Raw genomic sequence first — 23,205 nt, 5'->3', positions numbered from 1 at the left:
GAAGAAAAGACTGCCACTACAGGAGTAATGATTGAACACTGAGAGTTTAGAACATGAAAACTACACACTGAATGTGGCAGGGTGTGGCCTTCCTGTGCTAAATATTTATAGTAGCGAAGGGGTTTCTGTGCAACTGTTGAAGCCCTTTCTCTTCAATTGGGTTTATTTTCTTTCATTCTAATTCATTTACAGGATGTCATCTCTACTCTATGGCTGGCACAGTAGATAGAAATATTTAAGGGTTTAAAGGCATCTTATGGGGACTGACAGTAGAGGTTGGGGAAAGGGGAGCGACAGACCAATGGTGATTTCACTTAGAATTTGTATCTACCTACAGGTGACCCTTAGGTTCTTGACTTAAGCCAGGACACAGGCATAGCTCTCTGGGGCTGCCAGGGCTAATAGGAAACTCTGGAAATGATGTTTGATAAGTATTTGTGGATGGACACGTGAATGAGTGAGTGAATAAATTATCAAATGCTTCAGACTAACCCTTGGCTCTCATGCCCCCTCGATCACCCTCCCGAGCACCTACCCTCCTGTGGCAATGAACCGCTTTCTATTTTTCCAACACCATCCTTCCTAGTGCTGTAACTTCTGGATCCCTCATCTCTGCAGGCAGACCACCATAGCCTGGCAGCTTCCTACTCCACCTTCAAGTCACAACTCCAGCTCCATGCTCTGGTAGTACTTGATACCAACGCAAAGGTGCAAAACTTATTAATAATGTTGCAATTTTCCCAGCTCCAGTGCTCAAGGAACCATGCATTTCAATCACAGCATTTGAGCAACGGACTTGGTGCCTGACACATCACAGCTATTCAGTAAGTGATCACTGAATAACCAGTAATCTCTTTGACTTTTCTGGTGTCTTCCAAATCAGACTATAAATTACTTCAATGCAGGATGATCTCTTCTGTAATTCTTTACTGCTATAATTTCCTTCCCCAGGACACATCAGTCCCTCACTCTGCTCCAGAACTGATCAGGCAGCAAAAAAGAGTAAGACACAGTTGTGGGTGTTGGGGTTAAGAGGGAGGAGGACAAATCATTAGATGAATTTTAGCTGGGGATGACATCACCAGATTTACTGGGGGGAAAGGCACATTATAGTTTAGAGAGAATAACATTCTGAAGTAGACAAGAAGATCATTGTGGAAAAAAATGATTACAGATTATTGCAGATTTTAACTAGGATCAGGGCAGTGGGAATAGAGAGTTGGGGATATATACTGTGGGTTTCAGAGACAGCATTTATAGGATTTGGTGGCTGACTAAAAATGATGCAAGGACAGAAAGGGTCTAGGATGACTCCAAGGTAGTTAGTTTGGGCAAACTGTGTGTCCTTCAGGACAGTGGGGGATACGGGAGGAATAGGTCCACCAGAAGAAGGGAGAAGGGCCTGGAGTTAAGTGTCACTTTTTTTTTTTTTTCATATAAAGTAGTATGTTTATCCAACTGTCTTTCATGAACTCGATTTTTAGCTAGAATATCACGGAGGGAAGAGAAGTAAAATGTACAGACTTGCGTGGCCGTGAGGACATATCGCTCCCGGGCCGCAAGGCAGTCTAGGAGAAGGCCGGGATGAAGTACTGCAGGGAAACGTCTTCATGGAGCAAATCAAAATGGACAGTCTTGTTACTGACAATGTTGCACACGGCCTTCGTGGGATTCACTTGCTGCCCAGCGAGGAACTGCAGGAGCTTCTGGATGTCTACGTGCACCTCAGCCATCTGCTCTGGGTCTCTATCCTGAGAGGCATCTTCAGAGGCTGACGGAGGGTTCCCCAGGTCTTTAAAGTGAGTTGCTAGTTCTGTTTCTATTTTCAAGTTCAATTCTCCACTTAGGTTTGCTTCGATAATAAGGTGATTACTGATGTTTTTCATTTTTTCCACAATGCTCTTCATCGTCTTCAAGACAGGTAAATAAATACTAACATCGGAGACTGGGACTGTAGGTTCTTGCAAATCCTTCCACAATTTTCTAGGAATAACCTTAACAGGGATGTCATATGTCACAATGCGGCTACTGCTCGACACAGATAACAGCTCTATAGAGACCGTGAGGCAGGGAGAGTGTTTATTCGTCAGCTTGATCTTCAAGGCTCTGGCATTCCAGGCCGTTTTCAACGCTTGAGATAAATTTTCCAACATCAGCTCTAAAGAGATGGCCTTGTTTTCCGCAGACACCCCCTCCACTTGGAATTCACTGAAGAAGTTCTCCTGTTCCAGCTCACACCACATGCTCACCCCTCCGTTGGCCACTTTGTCCGAGAGGATGAAGTTCAGCTTCTGCGGGCTGATGCGGAGCGTGCAGGTTTTGGCAAGCTTGGCTATCATGGCACTGACCCACGTGAAGTGGTTCAGACAGGCCGCGTCCATGATCTTGGCCCGAAACTTCATGGTGGGATGCGGGCCCGCGTGGGGCGTCAGTTGGCAGCGACCCGGGTCTCCTCCTTAAGTGTCGCTTTTAATTGCAAACAAGGAACCTGTGGATCATCCAGAAGATAGATATCCACCAGTAGTCAGTTGTTTTGGGCTCAGCAGAGCAATCTGGGCTGCAGATACAGACTTCAGTCATTAGCAAGCAAGTGGCAGTTGAAGGTTAGATGGTGACTTACTTTGCCCGAGGATATTGTATACAGAAGAGGTTCTAGGGATCTGGAATGGGAAAGGGTTATATGGAAAATGCCAGGGAGTTGACTTAAATTACATGCCTTCCACTGCTAAATAGGTGTTGTAGTGGTTTCAAAGAAGTGAGAATTACTGACAGTGCAGTACCTTCCCCTGGGGGTGACTGTCTGTAATTTGAAAAGCTCCCTATGTGTGTCTGATATAATCTCCCATCTTGTGAACCACTGTGGACTACAACACCGGATATACCTATTTACATGTTTGACTTTCCTACCAGCGTCTGCACTCATCAAGAGCGGGAATTTTATCACGCTCAAATCTACATCCCCAGCACTTAGCACGGTGTCCAGCACACAGGTATTTAAGTGCTGTACGAGTCAGATGATCTCATTTCTTGTTGATCTCATGGGTATGGCTTGTCACTGACATTTTATTTTTATTTTTATTTTTACTTTTACTTTTTTTTTTTTTTTTGCCACTGACATTTCAAATGTGAGAAAAAGAGGGCCCATAAGATTGAGTAACTTGGTCGTGTCATACATACAGCTACGAAGTGGTGCAGCAAATACCTTGTCCCAGTGTCAATCCGGTGCTCTTCCACTATGGCCCATTGCCTCTGCTCCCTCCTAGATCTACCACCGCCACCACAAGGCAGGGTGGGAGGATCATTTAGCAATGGGCTGTAGCATTTCTGGAAGACCTTGCTAAATTAAATTCAAAGTACCCTTTAAGGTTTGCGCAGCTGGCCTTCTCACTCTGTACTGGCAGACTTCTTGAAATATCAGGTGAGAAGAATAAATATTAAGATAGGAGCCATTTCATCTTGGGCTCACTGTAGAGAAAGACTCAGGCTAACTGGGAACATAGGAGAAATGACTATGTGAAGGTGAAGTGTGTGTCATAATTCCTGATAAGCCTCACCCCTTTTACCTGATCAAATAAGGAGTTTGTTTTCACATGTTTCTTATGTGAATACTAGGATTTTTTCAAATAGGAAATTAAAAGTGTTGCTGCTCTTTAGGTCTCTCCTTAACCAAAATATTGGATGCTATCCTTAATATATGGAATATATGCTAAGGAAAAAAAGGAAAATGCTGAGAAAGGATTTTTATGAGAGGACATTTTATGATTGGAAAACGCAGGGGAGCAGCATGGAAACCTAGCTCCTCCATGGTCTGTGAACAAATAGCCCTTGACTGGTAAACATCTGCTCCCTGAAAGGTAGCATCGACGCTCAGCTGGCCAGAACTCCTCCAGGAAAGCTGCCATGGAAAACTTAGCAGCTTCCAGAGAACCTATGGATCTAAGGGTGGTGAAAGGAAGATCCTGAAAAGCCAACAACGCTTGGGGGAGCTCGCTCAATGGGTAGACTCTCCTGGGAGTGATTGTGATTAGATTTGTCTTGGTGAAATGAGCTTCAGTGAGGAAGAAATACAAAACATTAGGAGGGTAAAGGCCACCACCAGTCACGCAGCTTGATTAGGGTTAGTGTAATCCGTGTGCTTTTGAACAAACAGCAGTACCTCCAAAGGCAAGGGAGTTGGGTTGGGGGAGCGCGGCCCACACTGCCTGTACCTCCAAGTCAGGCAACGTGGACGGGCTTAACACCACCGAAGGATCTAAAGGGCAGAGGAAACATGAGCAGGAGACGGGGACACAAGGCAAGTAGGGGGCCAAAGACCAAGTTTGCCAAAAGAGAAAATTTGCCAAGGGATGATCACACACCAGGAAAGGGGAAGGGATTCTCTTTCTCTTTTACTACAGACCTGGAAGCCTTCCCAGAGCTTCCTTGGCTTAAATTCTCTTTTCCTTTCTCTGTTTCAAAGTCCTTTGTTCATCCTTTGCCTAGAATGGATGTTTTTGTAATTATATGAATTGACCCCTTGAGTTAAGCCTCTGAGAGGGAAATAACACTTAACAGTAATCAAATGTACTGGCTACTTGAACATTGTTATTTCGTTTCAGTCTTAGAACAATCCTGTAAGGCAACAACTGTTATTCTCCTCAGGAAACCAAGCCTTAGCAAGTTAAATATTTTATTCGAATTCACAAAGCACTAAGGAGCAGAGCAGAAATTCAAATCTAGGTCTTTCTGAACCCAAAATCTTTCTTCCAGAGATGGCTCGTCTCCCACGAGGCCCCGAATCAGTTCTTGTGCATCATTTCCCCCTCAGGGTACCTAGCACGGTGACTTGCACAAGCTAAGTCCTCAACACGTGTTTACTGAATTGATTTTGAGTTTTTCAGTCTTTTTTTGGGGGGGGGAGGATGTCCGTTGAATTGACCTCAGGGTATTATTATTACATGAGAACATATGTTACTAGAGATGTACCAGACATAAATCTTGTCTACCTTCTCAGAGTTTCTCAAGTGCCTCATCCACCTCTACTCCACTCCGCTTTGGATGGGAGGCCACATTTCTGGACATTGGGGCTGGCTTCCTGGGAGCTTTTGAAGGGCCAGATGACAACACTGACATGGGGGGAATTAGGTCCCAGTGGGGTAAGACTCAATCAAGGGTAGGTGGGAGGGAGGAGGTAGCCAGGTGTCCTTTCTCGTAACCCTTGTGGAGAAAATCCTACCGGAGAACAGTGAAAGCTATGCTTTCTGAGCTATCTGGGAAGTACTGGCCGCTGGAGTAGCTCACTGCTTCACATGGCCTTGCATTTGTCCTTACCTCACTTCTTTCTTCCTCACCTGCACTGCCCTGGGTGCACTTACAGCACCTGCCAAGTAAAACATCAGCCCTTCAGGAATAGAGGCATGATATGTCATAATAGAAATAATCCAGCTATCTTTTTTTTAAAACATATAATGTATTATTTGTTTCAGAGGTACAGGTCTAAGATAGCAGGAGGGGAAGAATGAAGGGGGGGAAATCGGAGGGGGAGACGAACCATGAGAGACTATGGACTCCGAGAAACAAACTGAGGGTTCTAGAGGGGAGGGGGGTGGGGGGTGGGTTAGCCTGGTGATGGGTATTAAAGGGGCACGTTCTGCATGGAGCACTGGGTGTTATATGCAAACAATGAATCATGGAACACTATATCAAAAACTAATGATGTAATGTATGGTGATATAACATAATCAAAAAAATACAAATTAGCTTATCTTCCTTGATCAAGTGCAGATGATTCCCCATTTGTCAACTTGTAATAATACTTGAACACAAAGCACTTTTAAATGCCCGATAAATGATAGCTATTAATAAAAAAAAAAGAAAGAAATAATCCAATAGGGGGCCCCTGGCTGGCTCAGTCAGTAGAGCACGCCACTCTCGATCTCAGGGTCATGAGTTCCAGCCCCTTATTGGGCCTGGAGCTTGTTTAAACAAACAAAAAAAGAACCCAAGAAACTCTAACAAACATATATGTACCTAGCAACAGAGACACAAAATAGATTTGTGAAGGAAAAAAAAAAACTGATGTCACAGGGAGAGATTGGCAAACTCTAAGTCATACTGAGAGAGTTTACTATTCCCATCTCAGAAGCTGATAGATTTCAATACTTCTCCTTTTGAAGCGGAGATGAAAAAAAAATCTGTACCAGTATTAAATGAGAAAAAGGATGCAAAATATCTCTGAAAAACCCAACTGGAACGTGGATCCTATTCAATAATCATAACAGAGTTTCTATGGAAACATAGGCTTGGGGTTTCAGAAAAATACCGAATTTTAGGATATGATAACTATGTCGGGGAGAACCCAGTTCTCAAAATCAGGGCATGGTGCTAGGGCACCTAGATTCACACGCACAGGTCCTCACTGGCCCCAGGCTCTTGGGTTGCTCCACATGAAACATCTCCCTAGGAAACCAAACACTTGTGGCCAAAGCCCACACTGAGCTGTTAGAAGGTGGGCTTCTGAGGATTTGTGGTCTCTGCCACAAGCCTCCCCATCCTTTAGCTCTTTCCATGTGATGAAAATCTACTTGCCAAGCAAAGTTAACCCCGAAACCAGAGAGCTGTGAGAAAGTTGTTTTGAGGCTAATGCTTTTACTGAATTATGCACTTGAAATTCTTGGTGGTCTTTTACAGTAAATGAGCATCAGATTTTTACCCTGGCATAGCCTCTCTCCCACTGTACATGCAGTTACTATTCATTTGAATTCCTGCCTCCCTGAACAACTTTGTTATCTGGAGTTTTCCAATGACACATTTGATTAATTTACAAAAACACTTGCCATTTTTTTTCCTCGTAATAAAAACAATACCCATTCATTGTAGAAGACTTCGTAAATACTGAAGAGCAGAAGGAAGAAAATAAAATTCACTCATTATCCTATCACTCACTGGTGGCCACTTGGCATATTTTATCTTAACCCGGCCACACCTTTTTGAAGCTGACTGACCAGATTTTCTCGAAGCTCTCAGGACTGCTTTTCCCTCCCACCTCCATCCTTTCCCTTCTTCCTTCTTTGGCATTCCCCCCACCCCCCCCACCCCCCTGACATTTCCCTTTATGTCTGCTATTCATCACCAAGTAACAAACAGCTTTCCGAAATTACAATTTTAAAACTCATTATATTTTATTAACTCAGAAAATTTAGGTGTAAGAGATCCATAGATGAAGACATGAATTTGTCCACCAGATTCTATGTAAAAGGTAAACTACTAGCACAAGTCATCTGAGGGATGGATTGGGTGAGACATGGGAAGGAATCAGTTCCTGGCACTATCCCCAAAACTCACTTTCTCCCAGTTCTACCAGAGTCACCAGTCTGGATGAGCAAAAGTTATTTACTGTGTTCTAATAATAACGATACATAGACATATAGCACTTACTATGCACAGGAAGATGCATACCATCAGGCCTCATGAAGGCAGGATGACAAAGGCTTTCAGGATCTAACATAGCTGTGGCCTTCAGGTCATCTAGAGTGGTATTTCCCAAACTTTAGTAGGCGAATCACTTGGGAACTTCAGATTACAGATTCTGATTTAAGTCTGGGATTTGGCCTGAGTTTCTGCATTTCCAATAAGCTCATGGTGATGCTGATGCTGCTGGTCTGCAGATCACACTTCTGGTACCCTCTACATAGCATTACTTACATAATCAGAAATGAAAATTATTTTATGCTATTTGTTACTAACAACATTATCACTTTGGCTGTCTTGTGTAGGATGCTGGGGGGGCCTTCAGATACCCACAGAGCTGGTGAGACAAATACAGATTTGAGAGGCAGGGAACGGAACCCAGGGCACTCAGGAACACATCCTAAGGGCACAGCCAGCATCTTTGGAAGGAACTGCAGGATTCCAAAGGGGCCAGCAAATTGCATCTAAACACCAAGTTATAGAGGCCACTTTTAGGCGACAGGCTTGAGCCATGGAACCTTGAGCAAGGCAAAAGGGTCCACAGCGGCTATCAACCTGATGCAAACAGGCTTATTAAGCCATAGGCCCTAACTGACCAATGTGCTCCTTACAACCAGGCACAGTTCTTAAGATTACCAAAAAAGGGAAAATTCCATATGTCCCCATATTCCCTTACTCTTGTCTGTCACTGGGTCCAACCCTACACTGCAGCTTGTGAAAATTGATAAAGGGAAATCTCCTTTAGAATGGAGTCGGGAGGCTGGAAGGAGGAGCTCGCAGGTCCAATCACTCACATCAATTGCAAATCCAACAGGAAGAGTCAGACTTTGCATGTGTTCCCTACTTTACTACCCCAGCGGGAGGAAGAAAGGTTTTCTCCCTCCTGCAGCAGCAGTAGTTCAGCCAATGACAGACTGTCACAACTCAGTCCATAAAAGCCACTGTACATCAAACTCTCAGTTTATTCCAATGGACTTCTTGTTCATAACAGCCTTCCCAACATCCCCCTTTGCTCTCTCAAAGAGCCTTCCCCTCCTTTGTTCTATGGCTTTGCCTAAGGTTTTGCTGTAGCTTCCTTGTTCTGGAAGGCAATTCTCTGCTATTCCCAAATAAACCCATCTTTTGCCCGTAAAATAGTTAGCAGTTTTATTTTTTAAGGTTAACAGTCCATCTGGGCTCACTTTGGAAGGGAGTCGGAGAGCTTTGTCATTCTATGATGGCTTCCTTCTTTAGACAGCCTTGCCATGACTTTGCGGCCTCCCCTGCATGGGGACACATGAGAGGGAGCAAGAGAGGGCCATCTGAGAGTGTGCACAGGACCTAAAGGCAGCCTGTCAGTAACTAAAGTTTTTTTGTTTTTTTTTTGACAGTATATGGGACTTTATTAAACGAGATACAGATTCAGGGCAAACGAGAAGTGAAGTATAAAGGCAAACTACTATCAGTGAATAATCTGAGCCAAAACAGCTCACAGTAAACACAAAGAGAATGCGGTAGGACTACATGTGAATACAGATGATGCTAAATGGAAAAGCAAGAGAAAAAGGAGCACAAGGAGGAATGAAAAAGACGTAACAACTTGTGAGCCATCTCAAGCACCGAGAAAACTTCCTTCTACTGTAGGGCAGAGGCTGGGAACAATGAGTGCAGTCCTGTGCGGCCACGTGCACCAGTTAAGAACTGAAGCACTGGCTCCAGGGAACCAGATCATGACAATCAGAAGAGACGCAAGTCTATCAGAACCCAAGGGTTAGGTCAGCAGCCTCCAGCGAGCTAGGACATGAACTGCCTGCAAGCTGTCTCCAGCTACAGAACCATACATATACTTAACTCATTTACTAGTAAGTGAAGAGACACAGTTAAGTACACAAAAGCAAACCATTTACCACCTACTACGTAACTTTTCACTGAAAGTATCTTGCATTCATGATGGATGTTTTCTAGGTTTTGCCAGACATTTTAACGTTAAAGGTTAAATTATTTTTTACATGCAAGTAGTGTGAAGTTTCCCCCACATGGGATCAATAATTATAAGAAGATGACATAACCACATGGGTTATTTGTCTTTTTAAATCTAAAAGCTAACAGACTGGCTAGTTATATTCCCCCCAAAACCACAAACTGAGTAGTAACTGAGTCTCTAGCCAACATATTCAAAGCTGAGGATTAAAAATGCAATAACAAGTCCTTACATCCAATTAAGGGAGCCCTGCTACATACAGGCTAATCAATACCAGTGGTACTCCTTGACTCCAGGAAGCTGGAAGACATCCTAATAACCCCACTTGAAACATTTACCTCAGGTAGCCTTTTTCCAGTTTCCAACTCATGAATAAAGAGAATATGTTGTTAATTCTATTTCAGAAATTTTTTTTCAACTTGTTTTATTTACAATGCCAACTTTTAAAAGGTCATTAAACTAAAGTTAACTAGACAAGAAACTAGGCAGAAATCGCTTTACAAAGAGAGTTTCGGAAAGCCCTAAATGCCACCTTCTACAGAGAACCCACAGTTCAGGTTTATTTAGAGCAAAGAAAAAAGAAACTTTTGATCATACTAGAAGAAACTCAGCCATAAGTTTGGAATCCGTACTCAAACTACACATGCAAGGAGGACAATATTCTGCTTAAACAACTGATTGGCTGCTGCCATTTGTCTACTGTTTGTCTAATATTAACAATTATAAACAGAGCAGTGCAACTAGTATTTGGAACAATCCTTACAGTGTTACAGTGTCAGGCATAACGTTTCACTTCTCTTCACACCACCGGTTCTCTTTGCGTACCTGGGCTTCCTCTTCTTCAGTAAAGTCATTTTTGATATTGAAGGTCTTGCGGATCTCCTCAGTTTTCCCCTTGATCATATTGGCAACAGTCTTGCATGTAACATCAAGCAAACCTTTGATGTCTAAGTAGTTCGCAGCCAGAATAAGTTCAAAAAGTGTTCCTTGGTCAACTTTCAGGAATTCTTGGTCCCAAAGGGATATCATCTGTCCGTTTTTCTTTGTTCTCATCATCCTCAGAAGGAGGGGGGGTCATCCTTGCGGTGGGTGCACCACTGAATGACCTTTTTTAATATTGCTGCATTAACATTTGGTAGAGGAACTGGGTCATCATCTCCATCATCCATTCCCAAATCTTCCAACCTGGTCTTGATAGTTACAGACTGTTTGGCAATTTCAACATCAACCTCAAATATCTCTCCATCGGAACTCTGCAACTTAATTGAAGGCATGGTGCTTGGTCTCAGGCAGACTGCGGGCTGTAGGCTGACAAGAACAGAGCAGCCTCAGCTATGAGAAGAGAAAGGCGGAGAACAAGGCCACTCAGTAACTGAAGTTTCTAATAAAATATTTCTCCAGATTTGCACTAATTACTGGCTTAGGGCTTAACCAGAACAAGATGGTATGTTTTACTGGCCGTTTCTATTTTGCATTCAGTAACTTCATCAGAGAAACAAATGCTAAACATCATACAGTTGGGTGTAAATCAACTTATAGCTCTCCCCTTCTTTTGAAGCTCTACGTTCAACTGAGTACTTCAAAGAATGGCCAAAAGACCCCAGCCTCTCAGTAGTTCAGAGCTGAAGGGTGGGTCCACTGTGCTAGGCTTCAATGTTTCAGTAAAAGAAAAGGGGCTCTCCTTAGCCTGGGGCCTCGCCCTCCCAGAAGGTCATTAGCCTTTAAGATCAGTTACAAGAAGCTGGAGGTAAGAGAGGACTGCTTTCTGGACTCAGGGGGACTGGGAAATCAGCTGATTCTCCCTCATGTGGACCCACACCTCCCAACCCCTAATTGTACCTCACGTACAAACCTCACTTGCCCGAAGATGGACTCTAAGGGACAACCTTTGATGCTGCCCTTTACAAGGTTCTGCCAACACAACCCCACTTTCCCTGCTGGGGATGCTCAGAGCACACATATGCTGCTAGTAGCATTTTGTGAGCTGCTGAAGGTTTCAGACAGGGCGGGGCTGAAGACCCAGCAGTATTTACCAGTTCAGTACAGAAATAGTTTATATCACATGGTATAGACCTTATCCCATTGTGATGAGCCAACTGATATGTGTAGCTATTTATAATTGAGCTATTAAATATGATTCGTGTTGGTTTGTTTTGCTGACATTCCCACTTCATCCCTGAAAGCCCTCAAACACCAGCGGTTCTTTGACGTAATACTTTCCAGGGCAGCCTGAGGGTATTTACTTCCTCCTTCTGTGCGTTGTCACAGTGGTTCAGAGAAATCAAAATTTAAAAAAAAAGAGGAGAGTCAGTGTGCCTCTAGGGGGAAGGACAGAGGGTGGAACATGTCCATAGCCGTGGCAGAGCTAACTAGTGTCTTTGGAAAATTAAAATGTCTACTGGGTAACTTTTTAAACGTGTGCTGCAGGTATGTGGTGCAAATTCCCTCTGCCATCTCTCCCCTAAAATCTTCAGTAAAATACATTGTACTCACCAACGGTTTTGTGCGAATGGAATATTTAAGAGCATGGGAAGATCTGCATGTTCTGGGGTATGTAAAGAAAACACGACAGCGCTCTTGGGCACAGGGGCTGGAAGACAGGGGCCCCTGGCTGTATTCGCCCAGGTGGTTCACTGTCTGGGGATGTGTTACTTACACTGTAATACAGGCAAATGTTGCCCCCTAATGTCATGATGTTCTCAGTCCGCACGACCAGCTGTGTTGGCCCGAAATGCAGGGGTAGACTGTGCTTTCTTCTATCCATACATTTATAGAGCATTTCCTAGGTATATGGCTAGGATTTCATTCTTGCCCTCGAGTTTCTTCTATACTTCAGGGAAGGCAAAATGAAATGCAGACATAAAGATGTATTTTGGCACATGCTAAGTGCTACATGAATAAGGCAGAAAACTTTTCTGAGAAATACTAGTCCTATGAGATGCTCTGTGAAAAGTGTTCTGAGACCAATTAAGTTGGGGAAACACTCATATTCGGTCCTTTCCTTGGAGGTTCTCCATGCATAGGAGCATATTAAAGGATCCCACCACAATATAATCTGCACATCTTCTGTTAGCCCAGAGTTCCCCATTTATTTCAACATGGAACATGTATTTGTGTAACATCTATTAACATTCCAAGAAAATGTGGGAGCTTCTGTCGTAGAAGGTACATGCTGAGGATTTAGGGAAGGAAGGAATTGCTCTGGGCTGGATTTACTGTTCTATGGAAGCATTTCGGGGAGGCAAAGGAAAAGCAGTACAGCCTTAAGAGATAGGCAACAGGTAGGTGAACAGAGCCAGGGTGGAAGAAGAATGATCTGGAATCAGGAGAGCAAGGCAGGAAAGTAGGAACACACAGGCGAGTTTAGGGACCTTTGAGCCTTGACTTTTGGGAAGAGGCTGGGGAAAAAAAAGTTGAAGAGTTAAGAAGGAACCAGATTTTGAGAGTCTTTATTAGAGCTTTCACTTCATTCTGTACATCATAGTGAATTACAAGCTTATTTTTAGAACAGTTTTTTCATGAAAAACTACCATGTACCAAGCAATGTAGAAGGCTGTTGGAGGTGTAAAATTAATTAAACAAGGAGGCTATTAGACTGAGGTGGGCTCTGATGCCTTGGTGGCTGGTCTACATAAGCAAACCAAGATCTAAGCCTGTAAATGCCTCACGGTCATGAAATCAAAACGCTAAGGACAACCAATCACAAACAGCCAAATAGGCTTTAGGTTATAACCAATCAATGATTTCCTTCTTCTGCCTTTTCCCTATAAAAGTCTCCCTTGGCTCCTGTTGGGGGGCGGGGGGGGAACTCCTAACCCCTTTGGGTGTGGTGGCTGCCTGATTCAAATCGACTCTTATATCAATAAGAGTTCAAATAAACTCTTAACATGTTTAATATGCCCTCAGTTTATCTTTTGACGGAGAAGGACTCGGTAGAAAGGAGAGCCATTCAGAGCCCAAGAACAAGATGAGGAGACCGGAGCCAGGGCAGTGGACAGTAAGAGGGGATGTGGAGAACGCAACGGAGAGAGAATTAACTGGTCACAGTGGCAGGGAGGGGGAAAAGGGAGGGGGTTGCCAAGAATGAATGCTACAGGGGTGGCCCCAGTAGCAAAAACAGGGAAACGGGAGAGCAAGCAGATCTGAGAGGGGCAGGGCAAATGTCACCTTGGCCTTTGTTTCAAGGTCAGTGGTTTAACAGCGTCTGGCTCAACTACAGTCGACTGTTCCTTCCTGTGCCACGTGAACAGGAGATCTGGCCACAACTATAGTTTGCAGTGCAGAGAACTGTTCAAATTGAAGTTATAGATAATCAAGTCCAAGCTGACTTTAACTGAGATCAAAGACATTCAGACTCTCTGCCTCAAATCAAAATCCCTTATCTTTCCCTAGCAGTAATAGTACCCTCCAATGTTTGAGTACCTGCTCTATGCCAGGCATACACTGGATATTCTCCATACATTCCTTTTTCATTTTCACAACAACCATACAAGGCAGACTTTATTGATTTCCTTTTTCAAAAACGGCAACTTAATAAGCTTTGGTTAACTCAGAGCCCCCAAATTTAATTGTACTGGAAGTCTAAGGTTCAGAGAGGTAAAGTATATTATCCACGATCACACAGCTAGGATGTGAGCCCAGGTTTGACAGACTCCAAGTCCTATGATATTTCCAGCACATTTCCGGGCTCTTACTGAAAACACTCATCTCATCCTGATGTTCCTTCTTCTTTTAGAGTATAATCTGCATTCTGGCTTCACTTATTTCAATTATTTACTGTTCTAAATAACAGCTCAAAATCACCCACCTCACGTCCATTTTCTCACTTTCCCCATCCTCGATCCTGCTTAATTCTTACCTGATTTTGTAATTCTGGTCCGATAACATCAGGTACTGTTAAATAACATCTTATTACAATAGGGAGTAAATCCTTTTGAAGCTGGAGGATTTATTCAGCCCCTAAAACATTAGCTGGGAAGCCCAGAGAGGTATTGTTGGTGGGTCCTAAGCAAAAGCAGCTGGGGATGCTCAAAGAAGAACCCGGGCTTATGAAGATGTAGCCAGACCTCTCAGGGATCAGGCCAGGATGTGGGCACCAGTTTCGGCTGTGTGGACCAAGAGTGATGCTAAGTGAGTCCACAGGGAACATTCCCAGGATCACAGGAATACCTGAGACTTAGTGCCGGGGTGGGAGCAAGGCTCAGATCTAGAACAGCCAGGGGCCATGCCATAAGCATCTGAGTGGACAGAGTGTAGGCTGCAAGATGTAATGGAAATCCATAATCAGCCTGTTTTCCGATGAGCAGCCTGTGATCTCCTCCCTGCAGAAGCTCAATGCTGCAGCCTGAAACAAAGTATCTCCAGTGGCCTGTGCTGAGGCCTCTCTGAAGTCACCCATCTTTGAATCAGCTCTCCTCGACTCCCTGTTACATATCCCACAGCAGTACCCTCCCTGTTTCAGGCCCCAGTGGCTCACCCTTCCACCCAACTGCATCGTGCCTTTACTATGAATCTGGAGACTGTTCCTTGGGAGGATCAATTCCCTTCCTCTCCATGTTAGCAAATCTCTCAATATTGTCATTTATCTCCTTCTCCCCTCTTCCTTCTGGGGGTTAACACGTGCAGCTCTGTTCCTGCTTCCCTGAGCGGTCCCTCTCTCGCCTGCCTGTTCACTGCCTCCCTCCACTTCTCTCTATTACCCAGAGCTCCTGTTTCCTAAAGGGGCTGCTTTTGATTCGCTTCCCTATTTAAGCTGTCACGACTTTTCCTCTTTCCTTCTCCAGTTTCCACTCCCTCACCTCCAGTTATCATGAAACCCTTTACCATTTGGCTTCTGCAGACGTGCCTCTTTCCTAGGAATCAGGGAGCTCCTCCGGACCCATCTACCACTTCCTCCATGCTGAGACTCTCTCCTCTATGATGCTCAGTCCCCCGGTGCCTCTCCTGCTCCTTCTTTGCTTTCTTCCTGGTTCCTCTTCCCCCAGTCTGCGTGCAGACAAGTCCTCAGCTTCTGGCCTTTCTTCCCCCCCCCCCCCCCCCCCCGCTTTTTAAAGATTTTATTTATTTATTCATGAGAGACAGAGAGAGAGAGAGAGAGAGAGAGAGAGAGAGAGAGAAGCAGAGGGAGAAGCAGGCTCCTAAGGAGCAGGGAGCCCGATACGGGACTTGATCCCAGGACCCTGGGATCATGACCTGAGCTGAAGGCAGACGCTTAACCATCCGAGCCACCTAGGTGCCCTCTTTCCCCCTTTCTTTTACTATCTCCCTCAGTGAGGATAAAACTTCCAAGACTTAGGCCACAGACTCTACACAGCACAGGGAGGCCTCCTTCTCTGTCTCCAGCACAAACCTCCTGAATTCCAGCTCTGCTCTTTCAATTGGGGAAAAAGATCTTAACCCGCCTGTCCTGATTGGGCCTCAAGGTGCCCATCATTCTTTGCATGCCCGACCTCCCCAACCTCAGGTAATAATAGTTATCCTCATTACAGCCACTTTTAACAAGCATCTACTATCTACTGTAGGTCATTTACTTTAATGCCTTTAATTGGCATTAAAGTAAATGAGGCAGGTGTTTTTACTCCCATTTTATAAATGAGGAAGCTGAAGTCAGTCATCTAACTTGCTCGCATTGACCCAGCAGAGCTGGGATTCAAAGCTAGATCTAAGTGAATCAACCAGTTAGCTTTTGTACTTTGAGAAGAATTTAGGATAGTGGTAAAATGCCACTGATGCTAGATTAACTGGATTCCCACCCTGGTTCTGCCACCTCCTAGCTGGTGATTTCAAGCCTGATACTTAAGCTCGCCTGTGTCTCAATTTTCCAACTGATGGAATGGAGACAACGGTGTCCCCATCTTGGGCTGTTCTGAGGTCAAAGCCCTTAAGCACAGTGTCTGGCAAAGAGTAACTATGTGAGTGCCAGCTAGTATTATGCAGGATTATCACCTGTCACTCTGTTTCTTTTTCATCAAGTGACCATCCTTACATTGATTTTTTTATTTTTTTTTTATTTTTATTTTTTTTTAAGATTTTTTTATTTATTTATTTGAGAGAGAGAATGAGAGATAGAGAGCACGAGAGGGAAGAGGGTCAGAGGGAGAAGCAGACTCCCTGCTGAGCAGGAAGCCCGATGTGGGACTCGATCCCGGGACTCCAGGATCATGACCTGAGCCGAAGGCAGTCGCTTAACCAACTGAGCCACCCAGGCGCCCTGATTTTTTTATTTTTAAAGATTTACTTATTTATTTATTTTAGAGAGAGAGAGAGAAAGCGTGTATGGGAGGGGGTGCGGGGGGTGAGGGGGAGGGAGGAAGAAACTCAAGCAAACTCCGCACTGAGTGTGGAGCCTAACGTGGTGCTCCAGGTGGGGCTCGATCCCACGACTCTGAGATCAGATCTGAGCTGAAACTAAGAGTTGGATGCTTAACCAACTGCACCACCCAGGTGCCCCCAAAAAGAGAATCATAAGCAGGCTCCATACCCAGCTGGGAGCCTGCTGTGGGGCTCGATCTCACATGAGATCATGACCTGAGCCGAAATCAAGAGTCAGACTCTAAACTGAGCCACCCAGGCGCCCCAATTACATTGATCTTTGACTGCATTCACAACATCTTTTTGACAAACACTGTCATTATTTTGGGGAAAACCAGTATGTGTTTTTCAAATACATCAATTTGTTTCTAGTATTTTTTTTTTCCACATTGCTTTTTAATTTAGTAAATAATGTATTGTCATATTCACTTTGATCATTACATGGACAAAAATATACCAAGTCCTTTTTCCATGTGTTAAAACATTCAAGTACATTACTGAAAAGAAGCAATGAAAATTCTGTTTCTGAAGTTTTCAAAGAGGAGGGAGGGATAAACAGGGATTAAACGTGGGTCTCAAGGAGCTATGTAATTTTTGATTCCTATGTCTCTAACTGAACAAGACTGAAGTCACAAAGATGCAGGAGATCCCAGTATTTTTAAAGTTGTTCACTGTGAATAAATTGGCATTGCTTAGCCTATTATACAGAATAAAAGGATTCCCCTCCCGATTCCCCATTCATTGGTTAAACTCATTAGGCATCACTTTGGATAACTCTTTAGAAAAATAAGGAAGATTAAAAACTTTATTTCTATTATATGCTTAGGCAAAGCAGGGATATTGTGAGGCTTTTAAAAGAGAATAAAAGAAGGAAATGTATGGTATCAAATGGAACACAATCTATATCAATACTTTATCATTTAGAGCAGTGATCATCTAGAGATGATTTTGCTGTCTCCCCATCCCCCAGGACATTTGGTAATGCCTGAAGACATTTTTGGTTGTCACCACTTGGAAGAGGGTCCTATTGGCATCTAGTGGGTAGAGGCAGGGATTCTGGCAAACACCCTATAATTCACAGGACACCCTCTGCACAACAAAGAGTTATCTAATCTGAAATGTTCATAGGACCAAGGTGGGAAAATCCTGATTTCAAGATACAGACAGGATGGTTCAAACCGGTCTTCTAGTTTTTAGACTAGTTCTTGTTGAAAGCAAACAAAACTAAAAGTCACCACATGAAGTTTCTCTAAATTGCACAGGGATGGAGTTAGTGGCATTCAGCTGATGGTAAGGTAATCACCACTTCTGATTTTATTTTGGAGCACAGAGTTTAATTATATATGACAGCACCCATGGAGGGAGAAGAAAATTGTCATGATGGTACAAGAAGAAATAACCACCCTCAAAAGTCCTGAAAAAGTTTTAACAACAAAAGTGGTAGCCAGCAGATATCGAAGCAGGTAACTGTCACCTTGTTTCTAAAACAGTTGAACCCTCCTGGAGGCAACTGCCATCAGCATGCTGTGTCAAAAGGACCTTGTCAAGTAAAAGCTGTAATTGCCAACAGGTTCCCTGGGCAAGAGGGGGAGAGAAAAAACTGGAAAATTTCTATCCCTCTGTGAACTGCTCTAACACAGAGCACAAAGGGGAGGTGGATGTGACAGCTTTTAAGCAGACAGTTGCTCTAGGTGAGCTAGGAATAGAGTGACCCTGCAGGTGTTTAATGAGCCCAGAAGAAGACACTTTGCTCTGCTCTGCTAGATAGAGACTGTCTTCACAAAAAACCACTGACTTTGTATATGCAAATGTTTTTGTGTAAGATGTCTAGCAATTTCTCATGGTTGCCTATGAATGCATTGCAAAATGTATGGCTTTGTAGAATCATAATCTGTTAGAAATATAAGGAGATAAAGAAATTAATGGTGGATACTGTTTACTCCTGCACAGGACAGAAGAGAGAAAATCCTGACACATGGTGAGCATATGAAACATCAGAAACCTTTGGGTCAGTGAAGGACAGGTACCTTCCCTTTCTTTCTTCACACTAGAAAATATCCCCAAATTATTTTGTGTTGCTTCAATGCTATCAATCAGTAGATGATAAAGGATGGTAGGTAAGGAAGCTAAGAATAGAGGAAATGTGTCTGGTAGGATAGAGTTTTGGGGAGAGGTGCACACCTGGGGAACAGACTAGGCCCTGGAATGGTTTCCAGATGCTGATTTCCTTTCCGAGGTTCCAAGTTGAGTGGCCAGGGACGGGGTACATATGTCCCAGCCACTAGCCCAAACACAACTCTGTCTAAATTAGAAAAGAGGCCCCTCCTCAACACTTTTTTCTATCTTCCAGAAAATTGTCACAATAGTTATACAAGTCTACAACAACTACTGTGTCAACTCCCCTACCCCTCCCTGAGATGTGCAAAACACAACATGCAAAATTATAAAGAAGGAGGTCTGGTGAAGATATCAATGGTCATCAGTGGCTGAAATTTTAAAATTCCATGGTCCTAGTTTATCCCCAGTTAATAAAAAAAAGTTCTTTCTTCATAGAACAAAAGTAGTTAACAAAATAGGAGGAAGAATAGACCTAGAAAAAGCATTATTTTTGCAGTTCCATTGAAATAATCGATGCAGTGTGCCTGGGTGGTTCAGTCAGTTAAGTGTCTGCCCTTGGCTTAGGTCATGATCCTGAGGTCCTGGGATCGAGTCCTACATTGGGCTCCCTGCTTGGCGGGGAGTCTGCTTCTCCCTCTGCCCTTTACCCTGCTCGGCTCGTGCTCTCTCTCTTGCTCTCTCCCTCTCAAATAAATAAATAAAATCTTAAAAAAAAAAAGAAATAATTGATGCAGGCAAAAATCACCAATGAATGCTAAAACTACTAGGTAGGTGAAAAGATGGTCGGAGAACAATATTTATGTGGTGTTTAAGTATCACCCTACAAATTACTTGTGGTTTTTCTTAAACAAACATGTCCTTTTTTTCAGTTAACTCTCTCAATATATATTTTACTTATTTATACGCTGTAATCATACACTACTGTACTGATGTATTTCTAAAACATACCCACAAAAATACATCTGAACGAGTGAGATGGGGTGCCTGGGTAGCTCAGTCGGTTAAGTGTTTGACTCTTGGTTTCAGTTCAGGTCATGATCTCCTGGTCCTGAGATCAAGCCCCACGAGGGGCTCTGCGCTCAGGGCCGAGTCTGCTTCAGATTCTCACTCTTCCCCTGCCTCCGCTTCTCCCCCCACTCGCACACACTCTCTCTCTAAAATAAATAAGTAAATGAAATCTTTAAAAGAGTGAGATAAAAACAATTAAGCTATTATAGATTTTTCACCCAACATCACTGTCTTTCAGACATACTTCAGAAAGCATCAATTTAGTCTATCCATTATTTTGTACCTGGAGATTTCTCTGATGATTGAAATTACTGGCCAAAGCAGAAGAAATAAAAGGCATGGTAGAACAACATGAAAAGGGTTCAAGTCATCGAAAAGGGTCTCCTTCACCGCCATGGAATGGTGAAGATGAATCCTTCTGACTCGAAGAGAGCCAAATGTGTTACTTGCTTTGTTTCACTCCATTACTGGAGATGTCAGATGTGGTTATGATTTTTATGTTTCTCTCTCCATCCCACATTTTCCATGTGTTGTTCATTTTTAACCATTTGCTTTGGGTTCCATGCCATTCTGTAGCAGTTCCCTTGTATTCCCTGTCCTGGGCCTTGACTCTAACCCTAAGCTCCTGGTTCATTTCAGAACAACTTGTTGCATTACCAAAACAGACAAAAGTGGGCCACTCTTTAATGAACGGGGTGGAGACCGGGGGCCAGGGAAGGCATCTACAAACTGTGATGATGTACTTAAGGAGTGAGAGATGAGTGTTTTGGGTTTGTTTTTGTTTAAAATATGTTTTTTATAATGCAGGAATCTGGTGGTCCCCACCTTAACCAAGTAACCACACTTAGCATTACTCATCTCCTGACAAGTTCTAAAATGAAATACACAGCAACTATGAAGTATGCTTACCAAAAATGCTTCACCTGTGTTTATTCAAGCCTTTATGCCTAATTTCCTTTTCATAGGAAATACAAGAGATAAAGAAACAAAATAATACCAAGATGAGAGTCAGATAGATCCAGAATGTAGGTCTGATCTCCAACAAAGTTGTCATAAAGTAACAACAATAAAAAGTTAACCACTGTGTTGCCCTAAATTAGTGAACATATTAACATTACTGCAATTGTGATGGGTAAATGGCAACACTTATGCTGAGAAGTCTCCTGGACAAAATATCATATATCTTTAAATAGTTGATCATCATTTTGCAGATTATTCTTTCTTTCTTTCACATAATGAAAGGCCTTATCAAAATATATTACTTTGTTAAAAATGTGTATCAAATAATATAAAAGCTTATAATAAAAGACAACATTCTTTGCATTCATCACTACCCATATCCCAGAAACAGCCAACTTTAACTTCTTTGGCTATTTTTTAAAATAAGTATTATCATGTCTTTAAATAATGTGCTCTTATTATACCATTTTTTCAGTTTATCAGTGTGAGACCTTCTGCTATGACAGATGAAGATTTAGTTCTCTTATACTCTCATCTCTCTGTCCTCCAATATAGTATATCATCACTTTTCGTTAATGAAAAATAATTGCATGAAAGTGTCATTGCAGAACCAAGTAGTATCCTATGAGTATACTTTTTTCTTGTATGCTTTTGTCCTTGCCCTAAGCATCTTTCCTTTCTTTTGCAATGTTTTTCTTATAACAATCCTTCCTTTTTGTTGGTGATTTTGTTTGTTCCTTCTTGTTATTTAAAAGCATCACCATACTGGGGCACGTGGATGGCTCAGTCAGTTAAGCATCTGACTCTTGGTTTTGGCTCAGGTCATGATCTCCCAGTTGTAGGTTAGAGCCCTCCATTGGGCTCCATGCCCAGTACAAAGTCTGTTTCAGATTTTCTCTGTTTGTCCCCCCCCACCACCGCTTGCTCTCTCTCTCTCTCTCTCTCTCAAATAAATAAGTAAAATCTTTTAAAATAAAGCACCACCATATTTATCTGGTTCCATTATTTTTTTTTTCAGTAAAACTGTCATAGAGCCTTCTGTGCTGCTCCAACCTCTACCAGTAGACCTATAGATCTTCTTGGTGTTATGTCCCTTAAAGATCTCTTAAATTCTGGTTTTTCACTTTTGTGGTGTACTTTTCTGTTTTGAACAGCATATTTTCTGGAAACTTCCTAAGACAGGAAAGAAATTATTTCTGAGGCTCTGCATGTCAGAAATTACTTTTGAATAACAGTCTTGCTGAATGCACACCAGGAGATTAGAAACCATATCCCTTGATGTTTGGAAGGCACTACTCTATTGTTAGGCATTGTTTAATTTTCAGATTGTTTGTTGCAGAGCTTAGAAATACAGTCAATTTTTGTATAATTGTTTTGTATTCTGTAAACCTGCTGAACTAGTTTATTAGTTCCAATAGTTTTTTTAGTGGACTCTTCATGATTATCTCTATGTAAGATGTCATCTTCAAATAGAGATAGTTTTATGTCTTTTTTTTCCTATCTGGATGCTTTGTAGTTTTTTTTTTTTTTCTTAATTGTCCTAGCTAGAACCTCTACTACACTGGTGAATAGAAGTGGGAAGGATGGATGTTTTTACCTTGTTCTTTAGAGGGAAAGCATCCAGTTTTCCACTATTGTTTAATCATGAAAGGATGTTGCATTTTGCCAATGTTTTTCTTGTGTTTATTGAGATGATCGTGTGATTTTTTTTTTTTTTAACAGCTATGGGGTATTACATTAGTTGATTTTTGGGTATTAATTCCTGGGATAAATCCCACTAGCACATGGTGTGTAATTCTTTTTATTTATATGTATAATTCATTTTATATATGCAATTATATATATATAATTTTTGTTTTTTTATATGCCTTTTCATAAGTTTGTTAGTATTTTGTTGAGGATTTTCATATCTGTTTTTATAAGAGATATTTGTTTGTAATTTTCTTTTGTTGTTTTTCTCTGGTTTTGGTATCAGAGCAATACTGGCCTCAGAGATACATTGGAAAGTGATGTTCTGCCACTTCTGAGAATATGGCCCTCTGACTAGGACCTGGGGGGCACAGGGAGCCCTGTGTTCTCGGTGGCACCTGTCTGGAATGGAGTTGCTATCTCTCTGAGCTGGGAAGAGGGGAAAGGAGCAGGTGTTGGTTCAAATGCCACAGACTCTTGTTCCTGTGAAGTTTTAGCAGATTTGCTTGAATAAATGTGTCTTCCTTTGCTCTTTGCCCTTGGGATAATCTCCAGAGACTTTAAATTGTTCTTTTTGAACATAATTTTGTTTTTGTTTTTGAACACAAGTTTTGCTGAGCAGTAGCTCTGTGGAGGCTTTTACACTGTCACATCAGAAACCAGAAGTAGAACTCTAGTCATCTTTTCTTATCTCCTCTAAGGGTCTTTTA

The 23,205-nt window shown here is 42.5% G+C and overlaps 1 protein-coding gene and 1 pseudogene across 2 annotated transcripts in view; both read right to left on the bottom strand.

Annotated features, from left to right (window-relative positions):
* Positions 1-1,568: 1,568 nt before the first annotated feature.
* On the bottom strand, positions 1,569-2,402 carry LOC113927306 (checkpoint protein HUS1-like). Its single transcript, XM_035728631.1, has one exon. It carries the CDS (start codon positions 2,400-2,402, stop codon positions 1,569-1,571), a length of 834 nt encoding a protein of 277 aa, XP_035584524.1.
* Positions 2,403-9,321: 6,919 nt separating this feature from the next.
* LOC113927307 overlaps positions 9,322-23,205 on the bottom strand; it is a 29,518-nt pseudogene continuing 15,634 nt past the window's right edge. The window contains exon 3 of the transcript XR_004820221.1: positions 9,322-10,717. The product of XR_004820221.1 is annotated as an S-phase kinase-associated protein 1-like (transcript). The remainder of the gene's footprint in view (positions 10,718-23,205) is intronic.

Source organism: Zalophus californianus, chromosome 7 (assembly GCF_009762305.2).
Source record: "Zalophus californianus isolate mZalCal1 chromosome 7, mZalCal1.pri.v2, whole genome shotgun sequence".
NCBI lineage: Eukaryota > Metazoa > Chordata > Mammalia > Carnivora > Otariidae > Zalophus > Zalophus californianus.
The sequence above is the reverse complement of the archived record's forward strand: the minus strand, read 5'-3'. Positions and strand labels throughout refer to the sequence as shown.

Coding starts and splice junctions, on each gene's coding strand:
- LOC113927306 (XM_035728631.1), bottom strand. CDS start 2,402: ATGAAGTTTCGGGCCAAGATCATGGACGCGGCCTGTCTGAACCACTTC.